This window comes from Xiphophorus hellerii, chromosome 4 (genome assembly GCF_003331165.1).
Source record: "Xiphophorus hellerii strain 12219 chromosome 4, Xiphophorus_hellerii-4.1, whole genome shotgun sequence".
In the NCBI taxonomy this organism is placed as follows: domain Eukaryota; kingdom Metazoa; phylum Chordata; class Actinopteri; order Cyprinodontiformes; family Poeciliidae; genus Xiphophorus; species Xiphophorus hellerii.
In genome coordinates this window covers 9,013,939-9,027,541 of record NC_045675.1, presented here as the reverse complement: position 1 = coordinate 9,027,541, position 13,603 = coordinate 9,013,939, and the positions used below count along the sequence as shown (strand labels likewise).

Sequence of the window (13,603 nt, the reverse complement as noted above, 5' to 3'; positions counted from 1 at the left end):
ATTTAAATGAGAGGCTGCGTTTGACCGTCAACCTTCCAGCAGATGGCGCTAATCCTGCGGATGCAACACGGTCATTTAATTCTGGAGGCGAAGAAGACGTGCGGAAGAAAATGCGCGGCCATCAGACGTAAACAAGGACAATTCAGACATGTCGATTGTTTTTGTCCCTAAGAAGCTCCGAGGGAAGGCAAAAATCAACCAAGAAACAATACAGAGGGTAAGAAGCGACGCTGACGAAGCTGATGAAGCATCAGCAAGGATGCCTTTAACTTCCTGCTGATTCATAGCTAATGTAGCGACATTTTGGTCAGTAAATGTGACTATTTTATCTGTGCTGTGTTTTTTTCTGCTGTAGCTACTGGATGAAAACGACCAGCTGATAAGATGCATTACCGAGTACATGCAGAAAGGACGTGCTGTGGAATGTGTGCAGTACGTTAAAACGGCCTGCTGATGATGTTCATGAGTCTGAAGCTCTCTGACCCACACTGATTCACACTGGACTTTATCTCTATGCCAGTTCAATACTGACATACTTGAACGGATTATGTTTAATGCATGTTATATATAAAATCTGCTCGATTTGCCATTTACACCTTTGTGCCAACAGGCTCAGTAGATAGACGAACAAAGCTTGTCTAGAAACAAGAGGTCTCACTTTAACATAAAGTGTGACTGTTTCTGTTACGTATTTTGTTTAAAATATATTTATTCATTCAGTAAATTTACTCAAAGTGGATAGGTTAAAAGTAGCGATACTTCATACCAATATTGCAAACGTATAGTGTAGTAAAACTCCTAAAAGGATACCCCAACCCAAAAGGTTATTCAAGTTAATGTAACTAGTTGTTACCCACCGCTGTTTTTAACCAAACATTCTATTGAACACAGATGGTGATTGAAAAACTTTTTTTTATGGATTTTGTCGGTATGTCACTTTTCTTGGGGTCCTATTTAAAAACTACAGGGATATTCTACACTTATTTCAGCTTCTGAAAAACGTAGTTTAGGATTTGTAATACATTTATTAAAACAAACAAGGTCAATTGTAAGGCTTTGAGAAAATCAGACCACCTTAAGATGAAACTATTTTGGATTACGGTAGTTATAAATCAGTCTGTTATTCCACAGACTGGGCACTGACAAAACCTGGCATTTCTTCACAGATCAAGAACTGTGTTTATTATAATCTGTTATTATTATAGAATATTTCTGTCCAGTTTTGGGTTATCTAGGTGATGTCGTTTTTAAGAAGGATCCCATGTTTGACGGTTTGATACCCTCCAAAAGCTGTAAAATGAGCTTTTCTGTGTCCACAAATAGAATTAAAGTTTCAAAAGCACCGTAGTATTTACAATTTGTGTAAAACAATCCAGTTGAAGCTTGAAGTATGTAAGATTAGAACTAGGACAGGCCAAAGGTTGAATCGAGTTTGTACACGCAGTGGGATAGCCCTGCATGTACTATAGCCTGGTGGTTCTGTAACATACAGAATGTGACTTCCAAGCAGTTTACTCTACTTGTGCAGACATAAAAATACGATTTTTAAGGCTACATGCAAGACAGACCTTGTATTAGTCTAAAAAAAAAGTCTTACAATTACTCTTTAAGGTTTTCTACATCAGACCCTGTTTTCTTTGTATATATATACATTCATGTTTTTTAAATAATGTAACCGTATATTAAAGATTTAACAGGTATAAAATGATCAGCTTACGCTTGATCCCTTCAAGTAGATCTGATTTTCAGCTGCAGCAGATTGTAGTTATTAAAAACAGGAAAATAGCCCTTCAGTAAATCTAGTTTGTTCTGCATGTGAAACAGGTACCAACAGATCCTGCACCGCAACATTGTCTATCTGGCGACCATAGCTGACGCCAGTCCTGATGACACTCCACCCATCACAAGTGTAAGGAGAAGAAACTAAATGCTTATTAAGAGTGAAGCAGTGAGAGCTTATTATCCGCAACTCTGCTCCTTGTTCCCAGTGTTCACCCAGCAAGGCGTCAACACCTGCTCTTAATGGACACGAAGAGACTCGGTGACTGTGGGAGGACAGTTCTCATGTCAGAGGACCTTTATAGTGAAATAAAAATGTACTTTATTGATTCCAGTATATGTACAATAAATACCATTTTAAGTTGTTTCCAGGTGTGTGGGAATTTAAATGTGGCATAACTGGCTGACTTTTAACCTAAAAGAACAACGCTTTGCATTTCGAATTGCTAATTTTTTATTCGTTTTTTGCATTGCTGGTACACCGTGGGGAAAAAAAAAAAATCAGTTGCCAGCTCAAAAGAACAATAAGCAACATAAGCCAAGCAGTCCCCCTTCATCTCGTCTTTCAGGGTAACATGTTTTTATTATTTTTCTCCATCTTTTTGTAGAAGCCACTAGTAAACCATTTGTACACAGCTGAGAAGCTAACAGTTACAGTCCAAGGTCTGTAAGGATCTTTTTAATAAAAAAGGCTGCAACAGTTAGGGAGATAACACAGACAAAAAGCAACAAACCCTATATGTTGATTGTGCAAAGCACATTAACTATAAAAAGATATATATTTATATGTATATACAACAAACTATTCTCTGTAAACATGTTAAGTATGTTAGTTATCTGAAAACATGGTGTCATTTCATAAATACAGGCAACATTGGCATCCGCAAACATCACAAAAAGAACATTCTGGGCCTTTAAATGCAGCCCACTGCCATAAAACCAAGGGAACAAGGGCTGTAAAGAAAACGAAACCCCTTTTCACACAATGTTTTAGTGTTTAGCATGGTATATTTGGTAACCTTTGTAGATCAATGGTGTAGTTTTGACTGTAGGAAAGAAATGTGCTTTTTCACATACAGGGAGGTGGAAAATAATCATGTAATGTCAAAAATACTAACATACAGTTATGGTATAACATGTAATACAAAAATAAGATTAATACTGTCGATACTTGTACACAAAAATATCTCAAAGAAAACATTAGGTTTGTGGGAGTTAGTGTTTTATTTATTTATTTTTTTTAAATTTCTGAGCAAAAGGAGAAAAAAAAAAGACGCCAATTAGAGAGGAGGAAATAAACTTCATGTTCGTCAATAAGCAGGTCTCCTCAGCACCATTCGTCCTCTGAACAACGCTTTGGTTGGAAAATAATCTGCAAGTGCTATCAATACCAACATGGCACATAGATACAGCTATAACTCTGAACTCTGGTCAGTTGATGTAAAAGTAGTATATTTCTCTCAAATTCCACCTCTGCAGTGGCTTACTTTATTTATGCTGAGCCTGCTCAAAGCCTCTTGATAAAAAGAACTAAATATTTATATTTCAACTTCAGTATTTTACAAGCTATGAAACAGTAAGATGCTAGCTGTACTCTGAGTCATCTTGCATGAGATTTGGCAGTTACAGCTATGTAGACACAGTATACTTATTATGGGCAGAAATGAGAGCATTCCAAGCCCTTGTCCTCTCGTAATCCTCTCCCCTCTAGTCTCTCACGCACGCACACACACGCACACACATACACACACGCAGCTGCAGAAGCAAGTGGGTGACGGCCGTGCACGTCTCCAGCTCTTGTCTGAGGACAGAGAAACAACCACTAGACTAACTGCTGCCAGAATGACACATGCACCGTTCAAAGTTTAAAAGATGGCAGTTCAGAAAACATCAAAATACGTCTTTCTTTTCTTTTAATATGGAGATGTTTGACATGGAAAAATATAAATACAAAAATGTTGAGCCAGTGTGTGTACTTAACGTCGCCTCTGAGGCTTACAAATCTTCCAATTCAGTGGGTGTGGAGTGTAATGACTGGAGCTGCAGATCCTCAGCGGCACGTTACTTTGGACTCGTTCGATCAGTACTGGTGAAGGTAGGAGGGCCGATGCTCGTGTTTGAGGGGGAAGGATTTGAAGCCCTTGGTCATGGGTTTGGGTTGTTGCTGCTGCTGCTGCTGCTGTTGCTGCTGTTGTTGCTGCTGTTGGGTGAAGGGAAAACCAGAGGAGATCCCAGTGGAGGCGGAGCAGTCGCTGGCGGTCGACCACACGGGCGACTGCAGCATATGCATGGAGTCGCTCCACTGGGAGGAAGGAGGCAGGTTCATCTGGTACAAGGAAGAGCTGGGATTGGGCATGGTGTGGGTGTGGGTGGCGTGCTGCCACGGCGCTTTCGGGGGCCAGGTTTTAGTTTTGCTGTCCTGCGGGGCAGAGTGCAAATGAGTCACGATATGAGAAGAGAGGTCAGGATGAAGGTTTTTGTCACTTTCAAACTGGAAATAGAAAAATGCTCGGCTTGTTACCTGGTTATCATCACCAATGTGATGGAGAGGAGGTGAAGACAGAGTGCACACCTCTGGCTCACCACAGCTGTGTTTCCTAAATAAGGACGAAGGAGAAGACATCACAAATTAAATTGATTTTTCATTCAAATTCATAATTTTCATCTTGTAACGTTCAGTTTGTCCATTCTCATCTCACAGAGATGAACAATGTTTTATCCAACATATGACCGACACATGAGACGGTATTACTTATGAGCTTTATGTCTCTTTGTCAGTGAAAATCTCACCTCCTTTGTTTAACCGCTGCTACGAGGTCCGGCCCGGAAAACATGGAGAACAGGCTGTCCCCATTGGCTGATGAAGTCTCGTCACTGGAGCTGGCCGAATCTCCCTGATTGGCTGACCAGCTGCTGTTTACGGCCTCCCTGAGAAAGCAGCCGCAGTGTTTTCATTACGCTCTTATAATAACTTGGAGCTTTGATACACAGGACCTGCTACAACCAAGTTAAAGATATTTAAGAGTCATGCAATCATTTAATAAATGACGTTCCTGCATGAGTTTCTGTAAAAGACAACAGAGCGGTTATTTAACTCTAAGTTGTTTTCCTGGATTAGTGTGTAAGCAGGATGGCGTCTCACACTTGTAGGTGGAATTAAACGACAACAACCACGATTAATGTGGCAAATGCCTCATGGTGTCAGTTGTATTAGGAATTTAATTAAAAACACTGACAAACATTACTGTGAACGATAATGGACCGCTGGTTTAAATAACTCCATCTGCTTCAGTGCTGTAACGCTGTGTACAGAAGCATGACCTGCATTGCACCTAAATGTTTATGAGTCTTGGTGTTGTACATTTATAGCAGTATTTACATTTCTCTCTTGATTTCTTATCAGTGAATTGAGATTTAAATCACACAGAGTCAATATTCTGACTTGTTTCCATCCATTTTTAATCAATTAAGGCTTTCATGTAAAAAATTCTGCATTTCTACAGACTCCATTTTCTTCTCAGTCATTCAAACCTATTTTCTAACGGACGGATGGAAAAACACAAGAAAGAAATGGATGCATGATCAAGAAAGGAGGGAAAAGAGGACACTGCTGCAGATTTGCTGTTGTGTTTGATGTTCAGCTATTGGACTGACGGCCTTACATTTGACTCTACAAAGTCCCCACATCATCACCACTTCGCCGCATGAGGTGCTTCTTGGTTTTCATTACCACGGCGCTTTGCATTATGGCCAAACATCCCATAATGCAAAGCTCATATCTGTTTAACAGGTTTTAATCCAAAGGCTTTGCAGCTCATTCAGTTGTAAATTTGCAACATTATGAGTTTTAATATTTTAACCTACTGAGCGGTGACAGTAGAAACTAATTGTTTTTTGTTTTTTTTAGCAATTTCCATGAGCATCATAGTCAGAGCTCAGGATAAATTTGCTGAGACATTTACTCCTGGGAGGACTGGCAGCTGTTTTAAATGTTTCCTAATCATTTTTCTCACTATAGAATGATGGAATTTAAATAGTTTTGAAATTTAGTTTCATTTAAAAATATTTCATTTATCCCAAAAGGTAATTAAATGTTTTTGTAACAAATATCAACCAAGTATCTTCAAACGGTCATTGTGAATGGCAATGCTGTGGTAGCAGTCAGTCCTGCAATGAATCTGAAGAGGCCTCTGACTGAAGACTGTTGCTGTATTACAGTCTTATGATGTCCAGGCTGAGACAATATTTCACAGTAACATGTCTTGGATGACACCATCTGCTGCCCAACTCAATTGCTTTTGCTGCTCCTCTTTAAGTTTTTATAATTTTTCCCCAGCAGAAAGTCAATAATATGGCAGACGTGCTTTGTAGATTCATACCCCTCACTGAAGTACTCTGGGTGGGACCAGGTTCTGTGTTGCTCATCAGGCATCGGCCAGTTGCTGCGCGTGTTGCTGGGGCGACGGATGTGCTGCACCTGCCTTTTCTGCTGCATGGCTTGACTGACGCCGGCAACGTAACGTGCAAACTCTGGGTCAGAGCCAACTGCATGGAGGGAGAGAGAGAGAGAGAGGACGGTGGGTGTGTGTGTGGGGAATACACACATGAGAGTTTCTGACGCCCTCAGCTTTTCTCTTTCATACCCCGGAGCTCAATCCATTTAAGCCAGACTGTCTACGATGGCAGAAAAATCACAATAGCCATAAGTCAACTCTGCACAGTAGGCTTCGACTGCAATCAAAAGAGTCTGCTGCGCTGTAAATAGAAACTGACAAGCCCACCTCAGCACATAACCTCAATTTATCATCTCATCCAGATGAGGCAGTTGCTTGGCTAGATTATTCAAATTAGGATGGTGCATAATTACATACGACATGGTTACTAAATGGCTTTAAACAGCTTTTGTTTGTGATTATCTCGCCTTTTGTTCCCAATGTTCTCCTGTCTGCCTGTCCTGTTTTGTTTATGTAATTGGATCTCTGCAAACTAATATTCTTTTATGAGCCAAGAAAGACTTCAGATGATAAACTTTTTAAGCTGATTAGTAAAACACCCAGAGCAAGCATTCAAGAGTTTCAGCTCAAGGCGACCACAAACCTTCTGAACATTGTTCTCCTGGTGCAACAGACCCCAAACATTTCATTTGTCTGCATCTTTATGCCACAATCAACAGGCTTTGTCCTCTGGAGTGATGTTAGCATCAAGAGTGAGTTGGTTCAATAACAAAGCCTGAACCAAAAGCTATGTTTTTTTTCTAGTTGAAAAGTCCAAATATGGACATGTTTGTGATTTAGAGCAACATAAAGCAGTCAACTGAAGACAGCTGAATCAATACTCACTTTTTATTTATTTCAAGGTGAACTATTCATAAAAGACTTGATAATATCCCTTATTACTGTGGTATACAGACCAATTAATGGAAAGCTAAGTGGAAGGACAAAGTGTAGAAACTTTTGCAGTCACACTCTTATTTCAATGTCATTTCAATCAAGGCTGCGGTTATTCTTGTTGATTGTGCAGCTTTTTTCTGCCATACTTTCTCCTTCCACTAGACTTTCCACTAAACATGGAATCACTCTGATTAGCACAGACATTTTGGAGTTTACACTCCTGGTGGACGGACGTCATGACTGTTTCCTGTACAACTGTCAGGCCAGGCTTGTTAGGTGAAGGGCTGGGCTTTGCTTGGGTTGCTAGGCAACGAGCCAGGCTCTGCTTGGGTTGCTAGGTGAAGGGCAGAGCTTGCTGATTTGTGACATTGCATTCGGAGGTTTTTTAAACTGCTTGTTTTCCAGATACCAAAAACCATTAAGTTATTGCGAAAAACCAGTTAGGTGTTTTTTTTTTCTTTAAGAGCTTTGGTTGTTTTCATAAGCAGTAGAGACCAAAATGGTAATGCAAAAACATGCTAAATGTAAAACCTGCATAACCTTTTGTGATGCTCAAACTTCCAGACGGTAGATGGTAACTCGTGGCCTTACCTGCTGGGTCAAAGGGCATCGTGTCTCCCAGGACTCCAAACATCCCCTCACTCTGGTCCCTGTTGGGCCAAGTATTGTTGCGGGGCCCCTGTGGCTTCTGACCCAGCATGGCTGAGATAACTGTCTCCATGTAGGTGCTGTCCAGGCCCAGACTGTACAGGTCTGAACTCAGGTCAGGCAGCCCTGGGGACCCCCACTGGCTGATGGGACCTAAGGGGGACAGTCCTGCTGGGGGGGCTTGTCCTGCAGGCTGTTGCCCTGAGGTGCCAAGCCACTTGTTTGCCACCCTGTGCTGTGGTAGAACCTGTGGTGGGGTCTGCTGGGGCGGCAGCTGGGAAGGAGGAGCCTGCTGCTGGGTGATGGGCTGCAGGAGGTGCTGGTAGTACTGCAGGGCAGGAGGGGAGGGCTGCTGAGGCGGAGGAGGCTGCTGCTGCTGTGATGGGGGTGGCTGGGTTTGAGGCTGAGTCTGTTGCTTCTGCACCAACGGAGGTGGCTGAGTTAGGGAGTTAGACGGCGTCTGTAGAGCAGTGTAGGAAATGGACTGGGAAGCTGGTGGATGGCCACTAGGAGGCTTCAGCTCCGCAGGGTTAGCAGAGGCCACAGAGTTCCTCCTCTTCACCAGGGGTGACGCCTGCTGGGATTTGCCCATGTTGAATCCTGAGAGAAAGTCGATGACATCTTGCATCTCTTGGTCAGTGGGAAGGTTCTTCCCCTGGTCATCAGATACCGAGCCATTAGCCATTAGGTTTTGCTGAGTGGTGTCAGGCATGCTGGACAAGCCACCCATCTGTAGAATACTCTGTATCCTCCCGTCGTTGTGCCCGAGGCCTTTGGCCTTGTCGTCGGAGCTACTGGTCGAAAGCATGCTGCGGGATGGAGTGCTGGGGATGGAATAGCTGCCTCCGCTGTTGGAGCTAGATGAGACCTTCTTGGCAAATTTGGAAGTCAGTTTAGATATCGTTTTTGGCAAACCACTGGAGGTTTTGGAGCTGGTACCCGTAGGCATGTCCGCCTGGCAACTGTATTCTGGGCTTTCACGCTGCAGCTGGATCTGAATGGTCGGCAAGGCCTGCTCCCTTTTACAGAGAAACACAAAGTGTTATCAACAAATGAGAAGAAAGAAAAATAACTCTTGGTTCAACATCCTCTTACTTTCTCTCTTTCCATCTGGTGATGTCAAACACGGCTGTGTAAAGTACATCTACCAGTCCGAGGGTCTTCTCTGGATCCAGGCTTCGCTGGAGCAGGGACATAGTGGCCGGGTCCTCCTTCAGACACCTGAGCAGAAACAAGATGATGTTAACTCAACATGATATCCAAGACAGTACTGCACAAATTTTGTTTCTCATGGGGTCAGTTCTTATCTGAAACAAACAGTGTTGGCCAATGTTTAGTTACGTCTTTGTGTCCATCACTGACGATAAAAGACTTTAGCCAAGGAGCGTCCAAACTTTTTGTCACATGGACAAAATTTGTCAAGTTATAAAAACCTGCAAGCCAAAAAATTTGTTTTTTCCTTCTTAACAATAAACTAAGCCGCAGTACTTTTTTACAAAAAAAAAGATAAAGAAAAAACATTCGGTCTATTCTGAAGAAACAAAAACAGGACTGAGGTCACTCTATCTTGAAAATGCTTCCTGTATTTAGCCACGTTTAGTAAATTTATTAAAAGCAGATTTAGCAGGAGAAAGTAATAAACCTGGTTGTTTAAAGATGAATGCAGTATTTTCTATTACATTATGTTTATACTTTTGACTGATACTGCTTCAGTCCCTTCTTCCCCACAGATGACCATAAGCAGACACTGAAAAACTATTTCAAAGTGACATTAAATTAATCCAAACCCAAAAGAAACCATTTTTGGATAGATACGACATATAAATATTGTGTTCTTAGCCAAATGTATATTAAAGATCTCAACTGCTGTGGTTTTTAATCAACACTGTCTTAATCTAACGTTTTAGAAAAATGTGTTGGTAGACCCACCATGTTGAAGGAACCTGGACCACCACCTTGGATCCCTCCAGAGCGATGTGGGGAGCGTAGGCCTCCTTATTCTCTATCTGAGCCGTATCAACAACCACCTGTTGAGGCAGAAAAACAAAACACCTCAATCAGCTTCTAACAGTGTGCAAATGAAAACAACTTCTCTTAACTATGCAGTAGCTGGACAGCATATAACCTGTTTTAGATTTGTCCGGCATTCGTTCACCCGCAAGCAGCGACAGGCAGGTCAAGGTGAGGAAGCCAAATGCTTTTTAATCAGACAGCGCCAAAGCGGCATGTCTTCCTGCTAGTGTGAGCAAGTCTGTCCACAAGTTCTCTGAGAGTGGCCTTGGCTCCTCGAAACCTATGTAAGCTGGGTCACAGAGAGGGAGGGAAGTAGGGAGGAGTCCATTTCCTGGATTACAGGAAATGACTCCATTGTTTTTGTCAGAGCAGGTGTATCCTTAAAAAACCCACTTGGAGTTTTTCTTTTTTTTTTGTTACCAAAAAGAGCCACACAGATAAACAAATGTCAGTATGACATGTCTTAAATCCAAGATCACAAAGAGGGAGGGGAATATATATTGTATCCAGAAGATTATAGGACGTGTTAAATTTGGTTTTAATGTCAAATCTGCCCTTTTTGTGCGTTTTTCTGTTATGTTCCATTGTTGGATTCTACATTGTTGTACTCCTGTAAAGCATCTTTGAGTACTTAGAAAAGCTCTATACAAATAAAATGCATTATTATTATGTTTTATCCATCCATTTATATTTAACTTCATATACTTTTTGAACAACGTAATACGTAGATATTCATATATCAAAAAAAAGAGTAAAAAGTTTCAAGGAATACAGTGTTAAAACAAAAAAAAGGAGCTCTACTACTCTGCACGGACTGACAAGTATATGAGTAAATGCAGGCATTTTATAAAAAACAGGGACTGTATTTTATGTGTGTGTGTGTTTGTCCATGCATGCAGTGGTGTAGTCTATTTTCAGCTTAGAGACGATAGCCTCCGGTTAGGGGCTAATGCAAGACACTCATTCATCATCTAAGAACTGTTTTACAGTTCTAACTGAGGTGGGAGGGCTTGATGGGAACACTCTGCTTTTTTCCTGTGTGGTCTAACATAAACACAATGATGACCCAGCTTCATTTCGACTACGTATTTTAACAGTAAAAGGTAAAAGACAAAGGGCAAAGAAGCTTTGTTTGCAGACCCGTCCAGGCAAGCCTATCCTGCATTCAGATGATAAAGGAATTCTTTCTGTCTTATATGTGTCTCTGGTGTTTGTTTACATCACTAAGCCATTACAGAGACCTGATATTAATTTAAATTAAAACAAAGAGCAAGATGGAAAGCTCGTAGAAAAAAAGACAAGGATTCAGCAACTATTTGCAGAGACCTGTTCAAAATAAACATTCGTCCCATTTACTTTCCACATGAGAACAATACAGCAGAGACTTAAAAGGCAACATGAAATGCATGAGAAATGTTTGCTTCTCACCAGACCAGCTTGGGCAAACAGCAGCTGGACAGCCGTCTTACAGGCTCCCCTCCAACTGGATGGGCAAACCTGATTGAGGACTTCTGTGACTGGAGACTCGTCCCTGGGGGTCATTCCGTTCTGTCCCAGCAGCTCTTTAATGAGCTGAAGCATTGTGTGCTGCAGACAAAACATGGATTAATGTCAACTAATGTCTGCTTTGAACTTCTGATGATGGTACACCAGAGATGGTAATAAAAAAATCAACTAGAGAAATTCTTAAACTGTGGCACTTTGTCTGCTTTTAGCAGAACTTAAAAAAAATGTGGTATTTGTTTGGTAAATATGAATGAAAGGTTCCTCTTGCGGTGATCAGAAGTCCAAAGTTAGATATGTGAATGACTATATTTATACAATGATATTCCAGCTCCAAGTTTGAGATCTACTTACTAATATTATCAGTGACCAGGCTTAGTAAAAACCTAATAGGAATCAGTTCATTAGCCTTTATAGAGATGTTTCAAAATACTCTGTTGCTGTGCACTTCCAGTCAGCAGGCTGAAAGGACAGTATATTATTCCCTAACTTCTAAAGAAAAACTGAAGTGTTTAGAAATATTTCTGTTGGATGAAAATATGTTATTGTGTGAACTAAAGGAGCAGCCTAATGCTGTTATGACACTGCAGAAAAAAACACAAGCATTATTACTTGAAATGTTAGCTTCATTGTAGCTATCATTTTTGTAGCAGGAATACTTTTAATTTTCTATAGTGAAAAAAATACTGTGTCTACATGAAAACAAAAGGAGGCTGTATAGTACTATGTCTTTAGTATTTAATAACATATACATTGTCAAAAGTGTGAATAATCTTTGTTTTTGGCCACAACTATCACCAAGATTTTTTTTCCTGAGGTGGTATGTGTTATAACAACTTTGAGAACCTCTATAGAAAGTGCATTGTTAAACACAGAAAACAACATTCCTTAAAACCTAGATTGACACATAAAACTAAAAATAGTTGACTGTGACAAAGAGGCACAACCTACTTTTTAAAGGTCAAACTCCTATTTTAGATTTTACAAACCGTTTTAAGTTTGAGGTTCTCCGCCGCTGATTCGTTGAAGGAGACCCCTTTAAGGAAGTGAGAACCAATCTGCACAGGGATGGTGGGAAGTTCACACTGGATGGGCTGGGAGGTGGTCTGCCTCCTGCCTGCCTGCTGAGCCTCAGCCTCACTGCAACAGCCCTTCATAAAAACAACCCAAACATGTTAACAGAACTCCACATTCAAACCTGAACCCATATCTTCAAACGCTTTATTAAAACTATACGTTCGCAAAAACTGAACCCACCTGTAAGGCTGCCTCCACAGCTTTGGGGTTGAAATGAAAACCTGCCTTCAGTGCATATTCACTATGACCCAGGCTTTCTAAAGCTGCTTTGTAAGCCTTTATGGACAGGAAACACAAGTAGCAGAGTAAATACAGCAATACTTTTAGCAAATAACTTAGAAAACGTATGAGATTATTTCTTTCCGTAATTCAATTCAATAAGTGATACTATTTAAAATACAGATTAATTTCTTCTTTGGGATTTATATCACTGTGTATTTATGACTGTTACTTGTCAAAAGATTTGAATATTACAACAAAAGACATGAAAGTATTTTTTCATAAAATCATTACGGCCATTGGGAGTAAACACTGCAGTCCAAACTGTGCTATAACCAAGCGTCTACATGGAAAGTTAAGCGGAAGTAAAAAAAATGTGGTGCAAAAAAGTAAAAAACTACGATGGATAACTGCTGCCTTGAGAGGCTACCATTAATTTTTTAAAAATTCCTTACTACTCTTATACAATATTTGCATTTTCTGTAAAACTTAATTTTGAGTTTCACAGAATTTTGAGTTTCACAGAAACTCAAAATTAACTCTAAGAAAAATTTTGTTTTTCCAATTGAAGCTAAGAATCATTTAAACAAAAAAAATATTTGGAATACATTACTCTGTGTGTAAAGGTCAATACAACACAATTTTCACATTCTTACTGAAATAAATGAACTTTTGGATGATGTGCCAGTTTAACAACAGCAGTTTTAAAAAGTAAGGCTAGGTTTGATGAACATGTTGAAAGCATACTTGTAATGCGCTGTCAATCTTCATGTTGAGCTCCTTCAGCTGGTGTTCGGGGATGGTGGTGTTGTTGGAGCAGAAAAGCTGCTGAACCTGGAGGCCAGCCAGGCAGCCATCCCGGCCCCGTTCTCTCAGCCTCGCTGTGACCTGAAGACATAACAGCAAACAGCTCAACAAACTCACTAGAGAAAAAAAAAGAGCTCAAGTATGTTTAATTGTCAATTTGAACATCA

The 13,603-nt window shown here is 40.6% G+C and overlaps 2 protein-coding genes across 2 annotated transcripts in view; one reads left to right on the top strand and one right to left on the bottom strand.

Annotated features, from left to right (window-relative positions):
• The first annotated feature begins 29 nt into the window (after window positions 1-29).
• On the top strand, window positions 30-2,146 carry ss18l2 (ss18, like 2). Its single transcript, XM_032561541.1, has 4 exons — window positions 30-217; window positions 356-432; window positions 1,825-1,909; window positions 1,989-2,146. Exons 1-4 carry the CDS (start codon window positions 149-151, stop codon window positions 2,043-2,045), a joined length of 288 nt encoding a protein of 95 aa, XP_032417432.1. The 5' UTR covers window positions 30-148; the 3' UTR covers window positions 2,046-2,146.
• Window positions 2,147-2,215: 69 nt separating this feature from the next.
• Window positions 2,216-13,603, bottom strand: part of garre1 (granule associated Rac and RHOG effector 1) — a 34,190-nt gene continuing 22,802 nt past the window's right edge. The window contains exons 4-14 of the mRNA XM_032561539.1: window positions 13,377-13,517; window positions 12,591-12,686; window positions 12,323-12,484; window positions 11,259-11,417; window positions 9,747-9,844; window positions 8,913-9,038; window positions 7,761-8,836; window positions 6,159-6,324; window positions 4,570-4,707; window positions 4,301-4,376; window positions 2,216-4,198 (exon numbers count right to left, since the gene is read on the bottom strand). Coding sequence (XP_032417430.1) covers window positions 3,860-4,198; window positions 4,301-4,376; window positions 4,570-4,707; window positions 6,159-6,324; window positions 7,761-8,836; window positions 8,913-9,038; window positions 9,747-9,844; window positions 11,259-11,417; window positions 12,323-12,484; window positions 12,591-12,686; window positions 13,377-13,517 — 2,577 coding nt within the window. The 3' untranslated portion in view covers window positions 2,216-3,859. The remainder of the gene's footprint in view (window positions 4,199-4,300; window positions 4,377-4,569; window positions 4,708-6,158; window positions 6,325-7,760; window positions 8,837-8,912; window positions 9,039-9,746; window positions 9,845-11,258; window positions 11,418-12,322; window positions 12,485-12,590; window positions 12,687-13,376; window positions 13,518-13,603) is intronic.

Coding starts and splice junctions, on each gene's coding strand:
- ss18l2 (XM_032561541.1), top strand. CDS start 149: ATGTCGATTGTTTTTGTCCCTAAGAAGCTCCGAGGGAAGGCAAAAATC. Junction 218..355: donor ACCAAGAAACAATACAGAGG/GTAAGAAGCGAC, acceptor TTTCTGCTGTAG/CTACTGGATGAAAACGACCA. Junction 1,910..1,988: donor ACACTCCACCCATCACAAGT/GTAAGGAGAAGA, acceptor CCTTGTTCCCAG/TGTTCACCCAGCAAGGCGTC.